This window comes from Oncorhynchus masou, chromosome 23, assembly GCF_036934945.1.
Source record: "Oncorhynchus masou masou isolate Uvic2021 chromosome 23, UVic_Omas_1.1, whole genome shotgun sequence".
In the NCBI taxonomy this organism is placed as follows: Eukaryota; Metazoa; Chordata; class Actinopteri; order Salmoniformes; family Salmonidae; genus Oncorhynchus; species Oncorhynchus masou.
This window is the reverse complement of record NC_088234.1, coordinates 38,680,734-38,700,537: the sequence shown is the minus strand read 5'-3', so window position 1 is coordinate 38,700,537 and position 19,804 is coordinate 38,680,734. Positions and strand designations below refer to the sequence as shown.

The window sequence follows — 19,804 nt, the reverse complement described above, 5'->3', positions numbered from 1 at the left end:
CATTAAAACTAGCAACGGTCATAAAAAATGAGAAGGTAAAAAACACATTCTGATAAATGTAACAGCTACATAACGAAGTAAGACAACTCAATTTGTAAAAACCCATCAAATATGGACTATTATTGCACGTAGACAATTGTATAATGAGAAAAATAAAATCTCAAAATTTTGTTGGGAATTCAGGTATTCAATTGAATGTCAAATATAAAAATGTTGTTATTTGTAACCACACATGCCAACGTTATTAATCCATATATTGCGCTTTGTTGTCATTATCATCTAAAGAAACATCAACAATTTTCTAAATCGGCAAAGGGGAACACTTACTGGAAAGAGACCGTTTTCTATTCTCTCTTCAATAGTTGCCCATCAACTTTGAAAAACACGTGGGTCAAAACCCATGTTGTTCTACGTCTACAATATCTGATGGTACCGCCATCCTCCCCCCGATAGTGGAAAGTCCAGCAGAAAAGGTGGTTTAGCGCAGGTATGAATATGGTCAGTTTCTATTTTGAAAGCAATCGGTCAAGTGACAGTCAGTTGTCCAATGTATTATCCACTTCTCAAACACAGCCAAATAATGGTTAAGAATAGTGTATTCTCAGGTGGGCGTGGCTTGAGCCTTGCTATTAAAATGGTGCACAGGAACACGGACAGTCACCGCGAAAACAGAGCTGACTATGGGTTCAGTTACGGCGGGCGGACAGGGCTGATCTAGACGCGGCACAACTCATTAATGGGCACATTCTACATACCTGTGGTTCGTTGAGGTTTGCTTAGCATTGTGCAGGAACAGGTTTGCAGTGTGATACTGCCTTGTTCTTTATGCTAGTATTCTTATTTCCCAGTTCCTCAAGAACGTAAAACAGTGAACTGTAAAAATAATTGCAAAAAGACTACAGCCTCTTCTGGTATCCGCTACATGAGGGACAGAAAGAGACGCGCACCTGTTCATTCTTGTCAGGTAAAGAGAGGTTGGCCTTCACGTCAGCCTTCATCCGTCTGAGTAGGTAAGGGTTAATGGTATCCCTCAGAACACACGCACACTTATACGCTGTCTGGACCTAGAAAAACACAAAAAGACACAACGATTCAAGACACGCGCACAATTTTACACAGTCTGGACCTATAACAACCAAGATGCACAACAAACAGTTACAACAAATGACAGCAAAGACACCAACACAATGGTTCAACAGCCCCTTGGGTAAACATACATGACACACACACGCGCCTTCTGAAGGGTCAGATGAACAAACACTTGACCACGACACCTATAATGGTACATTTGTCCTGGGGCATGTTTGTCGTTTAGCCCCCCCACCTCCCTCTATCCACTCCTCCCCTCTCAGCAGATTGGGCCATTAAACATTGATCAGAGTGCTTATGGTGGTCTCTAGAGGGGGAACTCTCTCCCTTTCATCAGCTGCCTATAGTGTGTGATCCAGTAAACGGTTTCAGCCCAGGGTCACGATTTAACCCTTTAAACCGTTTGTTGACCATTCATTCATCAGTCATCCACCTCACTGAGGGGGGTGAGAGGGACAGCCAGCAGGGGGCAAAAAGTGATATAGCTGCAGGGCACTATATAACACAGCTAGAAAGGAGAGGGAGGAAGAAAGGGAGAGAGAGAGAGAGAGAGGACTATGGAAAGAAAGAGCGAGGGTGAGCGAGTTGAGGGTGGGGAGACGGAAGATGGACACAGATGGGGGGTGAGAGAGAAAGAGAGGAGCGAGAAAGGGAAAGGGGTAGAGCTATAGAGAGAAAGAGTGCTTTGCCCGCTCATCATTTAATAACTTCAATAATTAGTAAAGGTTTTTTATTATCGACAGCGGAAACACGGATGGCCATCTAAAAGCAGCTAAATAATTAAATCCAGTCAATGTGTGTGTGTTACCTCTAGAGCCAGTTAAATAATTAAATCCAGTCGGTGAGTTATTAATGACTGGACACTAATGACTGAGAATCATCGTTTAGCAGCTCACCGCCTCTTTCTCTGTCCATCCCTTCTCACCCCCCCCCCTTTGTCCACCCTCTACCTCCCTCCCTTTCCCTCTATCCATCCCCTACCTCTCTTCCATCCCCTCCATGTGAATCAAATCCTGATGTCAAATCCTGAGAAATGACCTTTTGTAACAATAGTAAGATCAACTCCCTTCTTCCAAAAATGACGAGAGCGTCTTTGACGCCAAATTGTGTGTCCGTGTGTTACCTGTACAGGTGAAGCGTTGCTGTAGCCCCCCATGGTGATCGGTACAGAGAACTGTTCCATAAAAATAGGCAGCGTGCCCAGTTTGCCAGGGAAGACAAAGTCAAATAGACTCCACAGCTCCTTCAGATTGTTCTGCATAGGACTGCCAGATAGAATGAACCTATGAGGAGTACGAAACTAGAGACGGAGAAAGGGCGTGAAAGAGCGAGAGATGAGGAGAGAGGTAGAGAGAGAGAGGGGTGTGTGTGAGAGAGAAAAAGAGGGTGAGAGAGGAGGTAGAGAGAGAGGGGTGTGTGTGTGAGAGAAAAAGAGGGTGAGAGAGGAGAGAGGTAGAGAGAAAGAGTAGAGTGTGTGAGAGAGAGAAAAAGTGGTTGAGAGAGGAGGTAGAGAGAGAGAGAGGAGTGTGTGAGAGAAAAAGAGGGTGAGAGAGGTAGAGAGAGAGGGGTGTGTGTGAATGAGAGAAAAAGAGGGTAAGAGAGGAGAGAGAGAGAGAGAGGGGTGTGTGTGAGTGAGAGAAAGAGGGTGAGAGAGGTAGAGAGAGGGGTGTGTGTGAGTGAGAGAAAAAGAGGGTAAGAGAGGAGGTAGAGAGAGAGAGGGGTGTGTGTGAGTGAGAGAAAAAGTGGTTGAGAGAGGAGAGAGGTAGAGAGAGAAAGGAGTGTGTGTGTGAGAGAAAAAGAGGGTGAGAGAGGTAGAGAGAGAGGGGTGTGTGTGAGTGAGAGAAAAAGAGGGTAAGAGAGGAGGTAGAGAGAGAGAGAGGGGTGTGTGTGAGTGAGAGAAAAAGAAGGTGAGAGAGGTAGAGAGAGGGGTGTGTGTGAGTGAGAGAAAAAGAGGGTGAGAGAGGAGAGAGGTAGAGAGAGAGGGGTGTGTGTGAGTGAGAGAAAAAGAGGGTGAGAGAGGTAGAGAGAGAGGGGTGTGTATGAGAGAAAAAGAGGGTGAGAGAGGAGAAAGGTAGAGAGAGAGAGGAGTGTGTGTGAGAGAGAAAAAGAGGGTGAGTTGAGGAGAGAGGTAGAGAGAGGGGTGAGTGTGAGAGAGAAAAAGAGGGTGAGATGAGGAGAGAAGTAGAGAGAGAGAGGAGAGAGGTAGAGAGAGAGAGGAGTGTGTGTGAGTGAGAGAAAAAGAGGGTGAGAGAGGAGAGAGGTAGAGAGAAAGAGGAGTGTGTGTGTGAGAGAGAGAAAAAGAGGGTGAGAGAGGAGAGAGGTAGAGAGAGAGAGGAGTGTGTGTGAGAGAGAAAAAGAGGGTGAGAGGAGAGAGCAAGTGGGTAAAAGGGAAGAAAAAAATCTTGATTAGCAGCTTGGATGGAACAAAACACTATACCACATACTTATACTGTAGCTATCCAGGACCAGGGTTGCTGACCAACGGTTTATTGAGCTGTGTGAGGGTACCTGTTTGCAGGCGGTGGTAACTCCAGCGTGAGGGTTGCGGATCTTGTGTCCCTCGTCCAGTATAACGTAGTGCCAGCCGTCGTATCTCTGCAGGGTCTCCTGCATGATCCTCACGGCTGAATACGACGTTATCAAGACACCATGACATGCTGCCATCTCTGATATCAACTTCTCCTAGAGCGAGAAAAATCAGCCCCCGCATCACTCTCAAGCGCCCAAATGACTCTCCGCCACACGGAGTGCCCACGCACTTTCAACATTTAGATAATAAACCATTTCACCTTTCCATTGAGTTAACGATGGTGGATTGGTTGATTTCCAGATAAGTACAGAAAAGTATCATCCAACCCATCAGGTATCTCCCTGCACCCTCATATGCCATGTCTTGAAATATGCAGACAGATTAAAAGTAAATTTACAATGTAATACTTCTGACATTCACTAACTTTCGGACTTTATAGCATTCCCAGAAGGTATGGGTTATTGAGTCATTGTTAGTTGTGCTGTAGAATGAGAATATTGTCACGTGTAAATTTGAGTTTATTAAGCATACATTTTCATTAACTGTAATTGTGTTATGTTCCAACATTCCCATCTTGTGCCAATGTCAGTTCTTTTGAAGTCTTGGTTCCAGTAGTATTTTTTCCTAGGAGATTGTCAGTAGTATAGGCTCTCTATAAGGTTTGGTATATCTTACCCATCACATGAATATCCTATTCTGACTCAAATAGGGATCCCACAAGACTGGAAAGGGGGATACCTAGTCAGTTGTCCAACAATGTATTCAACTGAAATGTGTCTTCCGCATTTAACCCAACCCCTCTGAATCAGAGAGGTGCGGGGGTGGTGCTTTAAATCGACATTCACGTTTTTGCCTTCAATGTTGAAAAGATAACATTTACATTTCTTGAATTAAACTTTTGAAAATATTTACATTGGTCAGTCCAAAATTGCTTTTTAATTCTGTCATGGAAATACATATATTTCCTATTATCAAGTCATTAAAAGGTTTCTATGCCTTTTAATTTTCCATGTAGACCAATTTATCTGTGAATTCTGAAAAGCTATACAAGGTTGTTCCATGGGGGTGTTTTTAGGGAGTGATATTGGTGCTTGTAGAACACGTTTCAGTTTCTTCCATATTGTTATAGTGTTCTTAACTATGAAGTTGTTAATGTGCTTAGCTTTATCCTTTGAAAATAAACACGTAAAACGATTCTGGGGATGAGCATCCTCTACATGTACCCAGATTCCTCTTTAGTGCACTTAAATAAACTAATAAATAAAAATGGCCTTAGCCCTCACCCTCCAATCCAACAGGTCCCAGATGTGCTCGATGGGATCCGGGCTCTTCGCTGGCCATGGCAGAACACTGACATTCCTGTCTTGCAGGAATTCACGCCGAGAACGAGCAGTATGGCTGGTGGCATTGTCATGCTGGAGGGTCATGTCAGGATGAGCCTGCAGGAAGGGTACCACATGGGGGAGGAGGATGTCTTCCTTGTAACGCACAGCGTTGAGATTGCCTGTAATGACAACAAGCTCAGTCCGATGACGCTGTGACACACCGACCCAGATCATGACGGACCATCCACCTCCAAATCGATCCAGCTCCAGAGTACAGGCCTCGGTGTAAAGCGCATTCCTTCAACGATAAACGCGAATCTGACCATCACCCCTGGTGAGACAAAACCACGACTCGTCAGTGAAGAGCATTTTTTGCCAGTCCAGTCTGGTTCAGCGACGTTGTTGCCTGATGTCTGGTGAAGACCTGCATTACAACAGGCCCTCAGTCCAGCCTCTCTCAGCCTATTGCGGACAGTCTGAGCACTGATGGAGTGATTGTGCGTTCCTGGTGTAACACTGGCAGTTGTTGTTGCCATCCTGTACCTGTCCCGCAGGTGTGATGTTCGGATGTACCGACCCTGTGCAGGTGTTGTTACATGTGGTCTGCCACTGCGAGGACGATCAGCTGTCCTCCCTGTCGTGCTGTCTTAGGCGTCTCACAGTACAGACATGGCAATTTATTGCCCTGGCCACATCTGCAGTACTCATGCCTCCTTGCAGCATGCCTAAGGCACGTTCATGCAGATGAGCAGGGACCCTGGGCATCTTTCCTTTGGTGTTTTTCAGTCAGTAGAAAGGCCTTTTTAGTGTCCTAATTTTTCATAACTGTGACCTTAATTGTCTAGTGTCTTAACGACTGTTCCACAGGTGCATGTTCATTAATTGTTTATGGTTCATTGAACCATTGAAGCATGGGAAACAGTGTTTAAACCCTTTACAATGAAGATCTGTGAAGTTATGTGGAATTTCACGAATTATCTTTGAAAGACAGGGTCCTAAAAAAAGGGACATTTCTTTTTTTTATTGAGTGTACATGTTGCAAGCAAAAGCCCTGGGTGGTGTGTTAATACAATTCCAAGTCTGGAAGGTTAAAACCACCCTCAGATTTACGTGCTGGCCAAACCAGACGCGCCTGTCTGCATGCACACGTTGACTTTGTTCAGCCACACCAGAAGCGATTAGGACACGCAGATTGTTTTGATATTTCAAACTCTGAACCAATTATAATAATTTGTGGACAGGTCAAATTTGCATTACACATTTATGACAATCTAGCTTGCTGTTGATAGCTAATTTGTGCTGGGATATAAACATTGGGTTATTTTACCTGAAATACACAAGGTACTCTACTCCGACAATTAATTCAGATAAAACGGTAAACCGAATTTGTTTCTTATCATTGCTCCTCAATCCTACAGGCTTCTTTTTCTTTGTTGGACTTGATATGGCGGTTGGCAACCAACTTTACAGCATTACTACAACCGACTGGAGTGTGGACATCAGTTCATCTTTCAATCACCCACGTGGGCTCCTAAAAACAAATGAGGAGATTTGAGAGGCTGGATTTGAGTGTCACAAATAGAACCACCTATTTTCGCTCGCTGTCTCGCGGGAGCATTGTAGGTGCAGTGATTGAATAACATGTGTCCATTTATTTTGCAAAGCGAGCAGTGTGGTCAGCATGTTAGGAAGATATAAAAGGTTACTTAATTCTGTGACTTTTATTTGCCCTTTAAAAAGAATGTATTCGGTGGGGTAAATTGGTATTACAGAGAATAAAAATAGAAATGTATGTATTGTGTAGAACAGATATGCTTGTCTTTCAGGAAGAGGGAATTGTGTCAGCTCTACTCATTACATTTCTGTCATTGAGAACATGTCACCTTCACTGAACTCCAGGCCTCACACCGCCAGCTGATGGTGACGCATTACTTCTCAGTACCATAGAGACTGGTTAATTAAAGGTGCATGTGGAGTTTGTAGCTCTTCACTATTAAAGAAGGGGGAGGCATGATGAGCCAACTCTGCATAAACCGTTCTTTGGTGCACCCCCAAAGGAAACCCCTTTTAAAAAAAACACTAAAAAAATAAATAAAAAAACTTGCGCCCCCAGAGGGGTTGGGTTAAATGTGGAAGACACATTTCAGTTGAATGCATTCAGTTGTACAACTGACTACAGTAGGTATCCCCCCCCCCCCCCCAGCCCAGCCTGCATCACCCATTAATCACTGTGTCACACCCACACAACTTGCTGGGTGCGATCTACAGTGTAAAGTAATTAATATCTACCAGTGTACCACTAATTAATTTACATCTCCCTCAGAGCGGAATCCTCCACAAAATGCTGACAGGAGAAAAGATACAGCACAAGAAAAACACCTGAATACACACCCCCTACCTTTGTTTGGGTGAAGGATCCCGTGTCATGTAGGACAGCCACTCTGAATGGGGGCCACCAGGTGTGAAACTCACTGACCCACTGGTGCATGACTGTAGCTGGACACACTATCACTGTAGGACCTAGTCCTTGGTACCTGGAACACACACACACACACACACACACACACACACACAGGATCAGGTAAAGTTCAGGGTTTGTGTTTCAGTCAGGCTGCTGGCATGTTATGGTTCATTCACACCGTGTTTATACCGACATAAATAGCCAAATTAGGGCTGTGACAGACTTGGAAAATGAGGTTACGGTAGTTGGCCATAACCGTTCAGGTTCGTACACTTGTTACATGGACATGCAGCTTAAAAAAACCCATTTGAAACAAGCAATTAACACTTCCCTATTATCATGGCATTTTATTCTTATTATTCAGGTTATTACAAATATGGAAATGCCAGGATGGAGGATCTGTTGCATATTGACAACATTAAACAGAGTCAAAAGAAAGATATACAGTTGAAGTCAGAAGTTTACATACACCTTAGCTAAATACATTTAAACTCAGATTCACAATTCCTGACATTTAATCCAAGTAATAATTCCGTTTTAGGTCAGTTAGGATCACCACTTTATTTTAAGAATGGGAAATGTCAGAATAAAAAGGAGAGAGAATGATTCATTTCAGCTTGTATTTCTTTCATTACATTCCCAGTGGTTCAGAAGTTTACATACACTCAATTAGTATTTGGTAGCATTGCCTTTAAATTGATTAACTTGGGTCAAACGTTTCAGGTAGCCTTCCACAAGCTTCCCACAATAAGTTGGGTGAATTTTGGCCCATTCCTCCTGACAGACCTGGTGTAACTGAGTCAGGTTTGTAGGCCTTCTTGCACGCACACGCTTTTTCAGTTCTGCCCACAAATTTTCTATAGGTTTGAAGTCAGGGCTTTGTGATGGCCACTCCAATACTTTGACTTTGTTGTCCTTAAGCCATTGCATTGTGCCACAACTTTGGAAGAATGCTTGGAGTCATTGTCCATTTGGAAGAACCATTTGCGACCAAGCTTTAACTTTCCGACTGATGTCTTGAGATGTTGCTTCAATATATCCACATCATTTTCCTTCCTCATGATGCCATCTATTTTGTGAAGTGCACCAGTCCTTCCTGCTCCAAAGCACTCCCACAACATGATGCTGCCATCCCCGTGATTCACGGTTGGGATGGTGTTCTTCAGCTTGCAAGCTTCCCCATTTTTCCTCCAAACTTAACGATGGTCATTATGGCCAAAACGTTCTATTTTTGTTTTATCAGACCAGAGGACATTTCTCCAAAAAGTACGATCTTTGTCCCCATGTGCAGTTGCAAACCGTAGTCTGGCTTTTTTTTAAAATGGTGTTTATACTTGTGTGCTATTGTTTGTACAGATGAACGTGGTACCTTCAGGCGTTTGGAAATTGCTCCCAAGGATGAACCAGGCTTGTGGAGGTCTTGGCTGATATCTTTTGATTTTCCCATGACGTCAAGCAAAGAGGCACTGAGTTTGAAGGTAGGCCTTGAAATACATCTACAGGTTCACCTCCAATTGACTCAAATTATGTCCATTAGCCTATCAGAAGCTTCGAAAGCCATGACATTTTCTGGAATTTTCCAAGCTGTTTAAAGGCACAGTCAACTTAGTGTATGTAAACTTCTGACCCACTGGAAATAATGAAATAATCTGTCTGTAAACAATTGCTGGAAAAATGTTGTGTCATGCACAAAGTAGATTTCCCAACCGACTTGCCAAAACTATAGCTTGTTAACAAGAAATTTGTGGAGTGGTTGAAAAACAAGGTTTAATGACTCCAACCTAAGTGTATGTAAACTTCCGAAGTCAACTGTATACTACTGGTCAAAAGTTTTGAAACACCTACTCATTCAAGGGTTTTTCTTTATTTGATTATTTTCTACATTGTAGAATATTAGTGAAGACACCAAAACTATCAAATAACACATCCAATAATGTAGTAACCCCCCCACCCCCAAAAAAGTGGTAAACAAATCAAAATTGATTTTATATTTGAGATTCTTCAAATAGCCATCCTTTGCCTTGACAGCTTTGCACACTCTTGGCATTCTCTCAACCAGCTTCAGCTGGAATGCTTTTCCAAGAGTCTTGAAGGAGTTCTCACATATGCTGAGCACTTGTTGGCTGCTTTTACGTCACTCTGCGGTCCAACTCATCTCAATTTGGTTGATGTCGGGGAATTGTGGAGGCCAGGTCATCTGATGCAGCACTCCATCACCCTCCTTCTTGGTCAAATAGCCCTTACACAGCCTGGAGGTGTGTTGGGTCATTGTCCTGTTGAAAAACAAATGATAGTCCCACTAAGCCCAAACCAGATGGGATGGCGTATCACTGCAGAATGCTGTTGTAAACATGCTGGTTAAGTGTGCCTTGATTTCTAAATAATTCACAGACAGTGTCACCAGCAAAGCACCCGCCACACCATAACACCACCTTCTCCATGCTTCATGGTGGGAAAAACTCAAATGCAGATCATCCGTTCACTCACACCCGTTCACTCACAAAGACACGGCGGTTGGAACCAAAAATCTCAAATTTGCACTCCAGACCAAAGGCCAAATTTCTACCGGTCTAATGCCCTTTGCTTGTGTTTCTTGGCCAAAGCAAATCTCGTCTTCTTCTTGGTGTCCTTTAGTAGTGGTTTCTTTGTCTCCTCTGAACAGTTGATGTTGAGCTGTGTCTGTTACTTGAACTCTGAAGCATTTATTTGGGCTGCAATTTCTGAGACTGGTAACTCATAAACTTATCCTCTGCAGCAGAGGTAACTCTGGATCTTCCATTCCTGTGGCGGTCGTCATGAGAGCCTGTTTCATCACAGAGCTACACATGGTTTTTGTGTCTTATAGTAATGGTAGACTGTATTTTCTCTTTGCTTATTTGAGCTGTTCTTGCCATAATATGGACTTGGCATTTTACCAAATACGGCTATCTTCTGTATACCTCCTGTACCTTGTCACAACACAACTAACTGGCTCAAACACATTTTATTTGATTTAATCTTTATTTAACATGGCAAGACAGTTAAGAACAAATTCTTATTGACAATGACGGCCTAGGAACAGTGGGTTAAATGCCTTGTTCAGGGGCAGAACGACACATTTTTACCTCGTCAGCTCGGGGATTCCATCTAGTAACCTTTCGGTTACTGTCCCAATGCTCTAACCACTATGCTACCTGCCAACCACATTGTGGAAAGAAATGACACAAATTTACTTTTAAAGCACACATGTTAATTGAAATGCATTCCAGGTGACTACCTCATGAAGATGGTTAAGAGAATGCCAAGAGTGTGCAAAGCTGTCATGAGTAAAAAAAAAAAAAAAAAAAACAAAAACTTGAATGAGTAGGTGTTCCAAAACTTTTGACCCGGTAGTGTGTGTCTACCGGTACTGTATGCCTATCAGGTGACTTTCCTGTTCAAATTTTTTTCTTTTAAAGCAACACAGATCCTATTTTGACAGACAAAACCATTTAAATGAAATCCGATGGGTTTTCTACTTTTCCCAAAATATTCACATTATGTCACAAACCCTGCTGTTGCAGCCATTCGATGGCAGTGGCATAGAAATATGTTCTTCAAAGAGAGGACGCAGTAATGAGACAAAGTAGCCTAAGCTACTGAAAAAGCCAAGATTAAATCATGACAGGAGCGTTTGATTCTTAAAGAAACCCCCCCATAAAAGCACCTGTCAATCAATGCCACATGCGTTCATGCCACAAGCTAGAGTATGAAGATGTAACTGACAACGATTAAAATAGAAAGAAATACATGCAACATGCCCATTGCCTATTTATCAGCGATGCCGATTATCGAGGGGGAGAGTGTTGGAAAGATTTTTCAAATACTGTGAGGAATATACACTAAGTAAAAATATAAAACCCAACATTCAACTATTTAAACTTTTTTTTAAACTGAATTACAGTTCATAGGCAAATCAGTCAATTGAAATAAAAATAATTACGCCCAAATCTATGGATTTCACATGATTGGGAATATAGATATGCATATGTTGGTCATAGATACCAACATATGCACATGTTAGTCATAGGGATGTGGATCAGAAAACCAGTCAGTATCTGCAGCGCGACACATCTCCTTTGCATAGAGTTGATCAGGCTGTTGATTGTGGTCTGTGGAATGTTGTCACACTCTTATTTAATGGCTGTGCAAAGTTGCTGGATATTGGTGGGACCTAGAACACGCTGTCGTACACATCAATCCAGAGCATCCCAAACATGCTCAACTGGTGACATGCCTGGCGAGTATGCAGGCCATGGAAGAACTGGGACATTTTCAGCTTCCAGTAATTGTGTACAGATCCTTGCAACATGGGCCCGTGCATGAACATGCTGAAACATGAGGTGATGGCAGCAGATGAATGGTCTGTACAGTTGAAACCGGGAATCATTTGTGAAGAGCACACTTCTCCAGCATGCCAGTGGCCATCGAAAGTGAGAATTTGCCAATTGAATTCAGTTATGAAGTCGAACGGCAGTCAGGTCAAAATGACGAGCACGCAGATGAGCTTCTCTGAGATGGTTTTTGACAGTTTGGGCAAAAATTATTCGGCTGTGCAAACACACAGTTTCATCAGGGTGGCTGGTCTCAGATGATCGAGCAGGTGAAGAAGCCAGATGTGGAGGTCCTGGGCTGGCATGGTTATACTTGGTCTGCGGTTGTGAGGCCGGTTGGACGTACTGCCAAATTCTCTAAAACAACGGAGGCGGCTTATGGTAGAGAAATTAACATTAAATGATCTGGCAACAGCTCTGTTGGACATCTGTGGCATTATGTTGAGTAACAAAACTGCATATTTCTCCAGAACAGGGTGCACCTGTGTAATGATTATACTGTTGAATCAGCTTCTTGATATGCCACACCTGTCAGGTGGATGGATTATCTTGGCAAAAGAGAAATGCTCACTAACAGGGATAAACAAATTTGTGCCCCAGATTTGATTGAAATAAGCTTTTTGTGCGTATGAAAAATTTCTGGGATCTTTTATTTTAGCTCATGAAACACGGGACTAACACTTCGCATGTCACGTTTATATTTTCGTTCAGTGTGAATGGATGTAAAAATAATAATAATTTAAAAAATGACTTCGTTGACTTACTGTGTGACGTGAAGAAAAAAAATGACAGAAGCCCAGCTACTCGCATAGGGCGGTATATTGGCCAAGACCGGGCAGATATAAAGATTGGCACATTGACCTAACATTACAGGCCTCAGAGCCAGAACAACCTTGTCGACTGCTTAAAAAAAAAGATGTATATATTTATTTACTAGCAAGCAATGAAAACGTGCATTGTATTAAAGAAAGTCGACAAATCAAAACACTTTTTATTGAAGTGTCATAGCCTATAGTGTTCTAAAGCTGCTTGAGCATCAAAAGGACAGTTAAAAAGAGGGGGATGTAGAATGTTTAATGGATAGACTAAGTTAGCAAAACAATTGATTATAGTCATTAGTAAACACCCCCACTATTAGGCAAAGTTTAGCTACATGACAATAGATTTTTCTAATTATTATTATATATTATTTAAAATTTTACCCCCTTTTTCGTGGTATCCAATTGCTAGTAGCTACTATCTTGTCTCATCGCTACAACTCCCGTACGGGCTCGGGAGAGACGATACACAAACCCAACCAAGCCGCACTGCTTCTTAACACAACGCGCATCCAACCCGGAAGCCAGCCCGGTCCGCCACAGGAGTCGCTGGTGCGCGATGAGACAAGGATATCCCTACTGGCCAAACCCTCCCTAACCCGGACGACGCTATGCCAATTGTGCGTCGCCCCACGGACCTCGCGGTCGCGGCCGGTTACGACAGAGCCTGGGCGCGAACCCAGAGTCTCTGGTGGCACAGCTGGCGCTGCAGTACAGTGCCCTTAACCACTGCGCCACCCGGGAGGCCCACGACAATAGTTAATACGATAATTTTTTTTAAATCCGAAAAATGAATGTAGGCCTATTTCGACGGTTATGGATAAAGAACGTTATAACAAAATAACCGTCAAAACCATTGAAACGGTTTTACACGGTTATTAAATTATCGTCACAGCCCTAACTGCCATGAACCTCTGCTTGGTGGAAACCATTGATAGAGGCATAATTGAGTTTGCAAACAATCAATTTGTGGACGTTGACAGCAGACAGAGTATTGACCATCAGAGAGGTTCAATCCCTCTGGAGTGTGTGTGTGGAACCAGTGGGCCCCGCCTTCAACATGCTTTAATGTGGTTCACGTTTAATTGGCCCCCTCTGCCCCTGTGACCACGTCCACAAAGAATCACACACACACACACACACACACACACACACACACACACACACACACACACACACACACACACACACACACACACACACACACACACACACGTCATGTCCATGTTTCCTTTGGTGTCTGCAGTAGAGAATGAGAGGAGTCTAATAATTGAAACATGTTTAATAATTCAGACTAAAACTCTCCAGCACAAATCACCCTAATGAAATATTCATTACTACAGACTCCCAGTCTGAACACACCATAACGGCTAGAGTTTGTGTGTGTTCGTGCGAGCGTCAGACCTGGGTCCAAATCATAGACTTAGTTAGACGACAAATCTTTGTAACTGTCCCATTATGGCATCTGTGGGCATGAGCAGCACAATTGAAGCCATCCCCATTATAAAGTAGTTCATTTTCTTCTTCTACTACTACTACTACTACTACCGAATTGGTAAACAAAGTGAAAGGGTGCATACTGCCACCTGGAGTCTGTTGTTTGAACAGGTATAAAGCCAAGGTTGGCGATTTAAACCACCTGCGGTAATGTTCTTTGGCTGATCCCTGCTGACGAGCTGGATGGAATTGTGTGATCCTTCATTAACCCATAGGAAGTTCCACCCAGAAGACTACTTTAAAAAGTTCTCAATGGCAATGTCCATGCAAAAATGTGTTATTTCCAAGGAGTGATCTCAATCCATCTCTAGGATACAAATACTTGATCTGTGCCTGATTGAGCTTGCCTGTTGCAATGGAACTAATATAAAAGCTCAAATAATGCAGACCCCACCCTCCTGGCCCACTCGGCAGGCTAGAGCAAATGCTTAAAGTATTTGAAAGACTTCAAATAATAATTTAACCCAGGTCAGGTGTACGTGTGTGCATGCCCGTGTACCTGTAGTTGGACCCTCGTGTGCGTAGTTTGCTGTAGCTGAGGCCAGCCAGGAATGCGATGACTTGGATGGTTTTACCCAGACCCATCTCATCCCCCAGGATTCCCCCTGCCTGCTGGCAGTGTAGCTCCCACAGCCACCTCACACCTGTCTGCTGGTACCTGGAACACACACACACACACAGAAAGAGACAAAAGACACACATACGTGCGCACACAGCTGTTAATATACACACACACACAAACATCTCCGTCTGTCAAAAATTCACCCCCGCCCAAACACAAAGAGCATAGTGTGTGTGGTGGTAAATTAACCGTTAGGTCATTGTCAGTAACGATTCCAGATAAAGAGAACGGAAGTGTAGAAACTGATCAGCTGTGAGCCACTTTGCTCACTTTCTACTTGAGTACTTTTTTACTCAACTCAGACTCAAGTTACTCAAGTGAATACAGTCCAAAACAATCTGCCTGCTTTGAGTTCAATACGCTTCACTTATACTTACAATGATGTTCTGTGGTGATGATAAAACCAATCTAAAACTGAATGTGTTTTTTTTTAAATAAACTGGTCCACACACACAACTTATTATAAACATACTTTATGTATATGATCATTTCCACTATCAGAGTTCATATTCAACAGGTATCAACATAAACATTAGTCATAAACATTACAAAATACAGTGACAATTGGGAAAAGCTGTTACTTTGTTTGTTACTTACTTGAAGAGTTTATTCCAGAGGAATCCAGGCACTTTGAATCCTTCATCAAACTCAGCATCACTCTGGTCACTCTCCTCCTCTCCTCTCTCTCTCTTCTCCTCCCTCTCTCTCAGCCGCAGCCGCCTCCACCGCCTGTAAAAAGAGAAAACAGTCATCACTACTGTCATCCTCTCCCTTTCCTCCTCCTACAGGGGAGCAGGTGCTACCGTCACATAAGTCACTATAGCCCCGCCACCCCCTTCTACACACTCTTGTATTGACTCAGCAAAATCTCCCTCAGCAATCGCCCCAAGGCCCAACAGTCCCATCTGGATCTCTCCCCCTACAACACTTAGGCCCACAACACAAAGTGTCTCAGAGTCGGACTGCCGATCGAGGATCATGTCCCACCTCTAATTTCATTACACTGATCGTAGATCAGCACACCTACTATGAGACACTTTATGAATATGGGCCCAGACCCTTATGTGCATCTGAGCAGCAGAGATGTCCCATGCTGAAACAAGACCACTAAACATTTGCGGCCCGAACCTTGCTCTTTAAAACCCAAAGGGATGTGTGAGTAATTGGTGTAATCACTATCAGTTAGCATAGGGAATTCTTAAGCCGTTTTAAGGAGGGCAATCTAAGGCAGTTGAATTTATATATATATATTTACATGGTCTTTTCTGACATTCTTGAACAGATAGAGAGAAAAGGTGATAGTGAGGAAAGATAGAGGCTGTGTCAAAGTGCAGTAGGCCGGATTCAAACCTATGCCGGCATAGACGTGTGCCGGAGGCTACAGGATTACCACAGACCAGCCAGGACACGTGTATTTATAATAGACTAGCTGCATAGAGCGAGAGGGCAGTTAGTGGCAGAGTCGTCACACAGCAAATGAAGATTGATACAGACAATTAGTGGAGTGGGTTCCCTAGGAAAGGTGTGAGAGGGAGAGGACCGGAATCCATCTTCATTTGGTCCTGGTCCTGTCACTAAGGCTGGGAGACTGCTGCTCTTTGCTGGCCTGCTGAGACCAGCCACACTAATTAAGTCAAGGCATCGGCTCAGTTTATTACACTTTTCTCTCTACACACTTCCCTTCCTCTCTCTCCTTTCCTTCTTTCTCTCCCCCTGTCCCTCTCTTGTCCTTTTTCACTCCCTTCCCGTCCCTCTCGCTCTTCTTAACCGCTCTCTCAGCCCCCTGAGTCATTCCACCTCAAAAAGCACAAGAAAGAGGATTTCGAAACCCACCAATTTAGATTGTACTGAAATCGTTTCTGTAGTTAGAAACGGATAAGATAAGCATTCCTGAAACATTATTTTGTTGAAATATAATTTGATCTGAGAAATTAAGCTATTTGATTGCACCCAAATTGTCAATTTAAATTGATAGGATTCATATAGTCAATGAATCTGATTTGGACCATAATTCTTCTTAACAATGAGTAAGACATGGGGAATCTAATAAATTGTCAAGAGCCACCTACGAACCACCCACAGCCTACGCCAATCCCACTCCATCAACCAGTATACCATCAGCTTTGACACGCTGCTGCTTGGAGTATTGCTTCTTCATCTTTTATAACGTATTCTCTGTGAATTTGGTGCTGTTCCCGTTTAGAGAAATGAGCCAATGAAGCCGCTTGCATCAGTGTGTAAGTACTCGGTTTAAACAAAATTGTGGAAGGAGCTATGTTTTTAGCAGCCTCTGGTACATACTAATGCTTTGATTCCATCTGAAATACACCGCAAAGTTATTGAATACTTTATCGAGTTTATCTCCCAGATTGGAAACATTTGTGGTATTGTGTAAGACATGGTTTTACAAATTAAATTACTGAGAATGTATGAATTCAATCTATTGTATAAACTGCCTTAATTTTGCTGGACCCCAGGAAGCTGCCTTGGCAGCAGCTAATGGGGATCCATAATAAATACAAATCGTTAGTCATTTTGAATATCGTCTAGGTCTATATGACCAGGACTATTTTCTAATTAAGAGAATATTACACCTTTAACCGGTCTTCTCTTGAGATTAAAGTCTTATTAAAGATATGAAATGCCAATGTTTGTTCAAATTATGGATTTTATTAAAACAGAATAATGAAGTAAAAAATAAATTCAAGGTACAATTTTAAAATAAAAGGGCTATACACACACACATCTTAAAAAAGGTCCAAATGCAGCTGTTTTTATCTCAATATGAAATAATTTCATGGGTAACAATTAAGTACCTTACTGTGATTGTTCTCAATTAAAATGGTTGAAAAAAATTAGCTTCTGACTGGGCTCCCAAGTGGCGCAGCGTTCTAACGCACTGTATCTCAGTGCTAGAGGCGTCACTACAGACCCTGGTTCGATATCAGGCTGTACCACAATCCGGCTGTGATGGGGAGTCCCATAGGGCGGCACACAATTGGCCCAGCGTCGTCCGGGCAAGGGTTTGGCCGGGATAGGCCGTCGTTGTAAATAAGAATTTGTTCTTCGCTGACTTGCATGGTTAAATAAAAGGTTAAATAAAAAAATCTTAGCAAAGAGCAATTTCTCAAGCAAGAATTTCGCTAGGACTGTCGAGAGTCAGGGAGGGGAAACTGAAATCTAGCTGTTATTGGCAGAGAGGTTGGCAGAGATGTTTAGAATTATTTCTTAGTGGTCTATTAACTCATTTACTGGGCAGGCCAAAAGTCCATCCCACCAAAACATGCTGAAAATTCAGGCAGTCTTTTCAAACAGAGCTTACACTAAAAGGGCTATCATAATTTTCACAATACTATTCCACCTTCATAGTGACGAAATGTATATCAAACACAGGCCAATCACATTTGACTGCATCTTTAAGGTAAAATTATGTAAAATTATCATTAAGTAGGGCCCTATAAAATCAGTTATATTTTTTGCCTAATTCCAATTTCGATTTTTGGGTGTAGAAACCTTTTAATTGAAGTGTGCACCTAACAAGAAACATTTTTTTAGATGTGTTTTTGTAGCGCACATGTGATGGTAAAGTTTTCAAACCAAATACCCACTGGATTAACAAAAATAATCATTAAATTGTGCCAGATAAGCAAAGGCTACTTTGTAGTTCACATTGAGATTTTTTTGACCAGAATAATGTTTTCATTAGCATCAACACTAAAAGCTCCACAAAGTTGTTGAGACACACACACATGGGGGCACTCTCATTGCCTCTTCAGAAAGTTGCAGGAAATACAGATCACTGATGCATTCTGTTCATGTTTTATGATAAACTTGGGATAATTCATTTAATACATTTAGCTGATTCCCTACTAAGGTTAGGGCTGGGTGATATGGCCAAAATATTATATCACCGTATTTTTTAAATATATTTTTTTTACAGTATGACGTATTTTATGTTTATTTTTATTTTTATAATAAAAGTTCTAAATGTGCTTTATGAGTAGTGCGTGACTAGGGTGGCAACACATACATTCTAAGTGATATCAATGGGTCTTTCTCCATTCTGATTGTTTTATAGCGTTCAATTCAACTGCAACCCACAAAAGTCATAATTTTCATCAATTCCTGCATTTGAGATAATTTCCACACTGCCACATAGGGCTGCACGATATGAGCAAGTAATCTGGGCCTTATTTTTAACCAAATGTTGCAATTTGTCTTGCAATTTAGAGCAAAACACTTGGAATCATGGGAATAGAATGTCTATTCTAATTATATAGTTAGAATATAATAGTGGGCACTTTTAATACAGTGTTGTTTGAAATTACAATGAATGAAAATGCCAGGGAGGAGTTATTGTGACAGGTTAGGATAGCTGTTTCTTAGGGAACCCTATAATCTTTGGCTACATTGAATGTTCTCTCTTAGCAACTTCACGTAGCTAAAATATTCTTTCTTTGCGTTTACCTCTTTAATTTAGAAGACACTGTTGCACAAACATGCTGATTTAGGTCTACACAATCATTGGTATTATCAGGCAGTATAGCTAAGTACGCTTGTTCTTACTCAGTACATGTATTAGCTAACTAGAGATTAGCATTAGCGGCTAACAAGATTTAGGAACAACTTGCTAAGAAAAGACAAGCTGTTTGCAGATGTAAGAAACAAGCTAACAGTGTAATTATAGAATGCTTGTAGATTTATATTATGAAGGAAAGTGACAACTGCATCGTTGTCATCAACAGTGTTGCGTTCAGTCTGCGTGGTCAGTGCAGCATATGCAAGTGTCTCGTGTAGTGATGGGTCTTTTGAGATGGGTCTTTTGAGAACGAGTCGGCTCTAAGAGCCGGCTTGTATATCAGAAGAGCCGAATTTACTTAAATAAAGATATGAATAATCAAAAGATTTAAATGAATAGAAATAACTAATTCAAAGAACGAAAAAATAAATAAAAAATAAATAAATAAATAATAATAATATAGGCTTAAATGCTCAAGCGCACACACATTCGTTTTGACTGTCTTGTTCTGTCTGCTCAGACTAACAGCCTCACCTGTTGTTCCTGTCAATCAGACACGCAGTGTCAACCAATGAACCAAAGATGCGTGAG

General features: G+C 42.1%; 1 protein-coding gene across 3 annotated transcripts in view; it reads right to left on the bottom strand.

Annotated features, from left to right (window-relative positions):
- The window catches only part of ercc6 (excision repair cross-complementation group 6), a 55,271-nt gene that overhangs the window by 18,884 nt on the left and 16,583 nt on the right, over nt 1-19,804 (bottom strand). For all 3 annotated transcript variants that reach the window (XM_064932012.1, XM_064932010.1, XM_064932011.1), the window contains exons 9-14: nt 15,292-15,423; nt 14,572-14,730; nt 7,343-7,478; nt 3,598-3,771; nt 2,213-2,389; nt 948-1,064 (exon numbers count right to left, since the gene is read on the bottom strand). In XM_064932012.1, the coding sequence (XP_064788084.1) occupies nt 948-1,064; nt 2,213-2,389; nt 3,598-3,771; nt 7,343-7,478; nt 14,572-14,730; nt 15,292-15,423 (895 nt within the window). The remainder of the gene's footprint in view (nt 1-947; nt 1,065-2,212; nt 2,390-3,597; nt 3,772-7,342; nt 7,479-14,571; nt 14,731-15,291; nt 15,424-19,804) is intronic.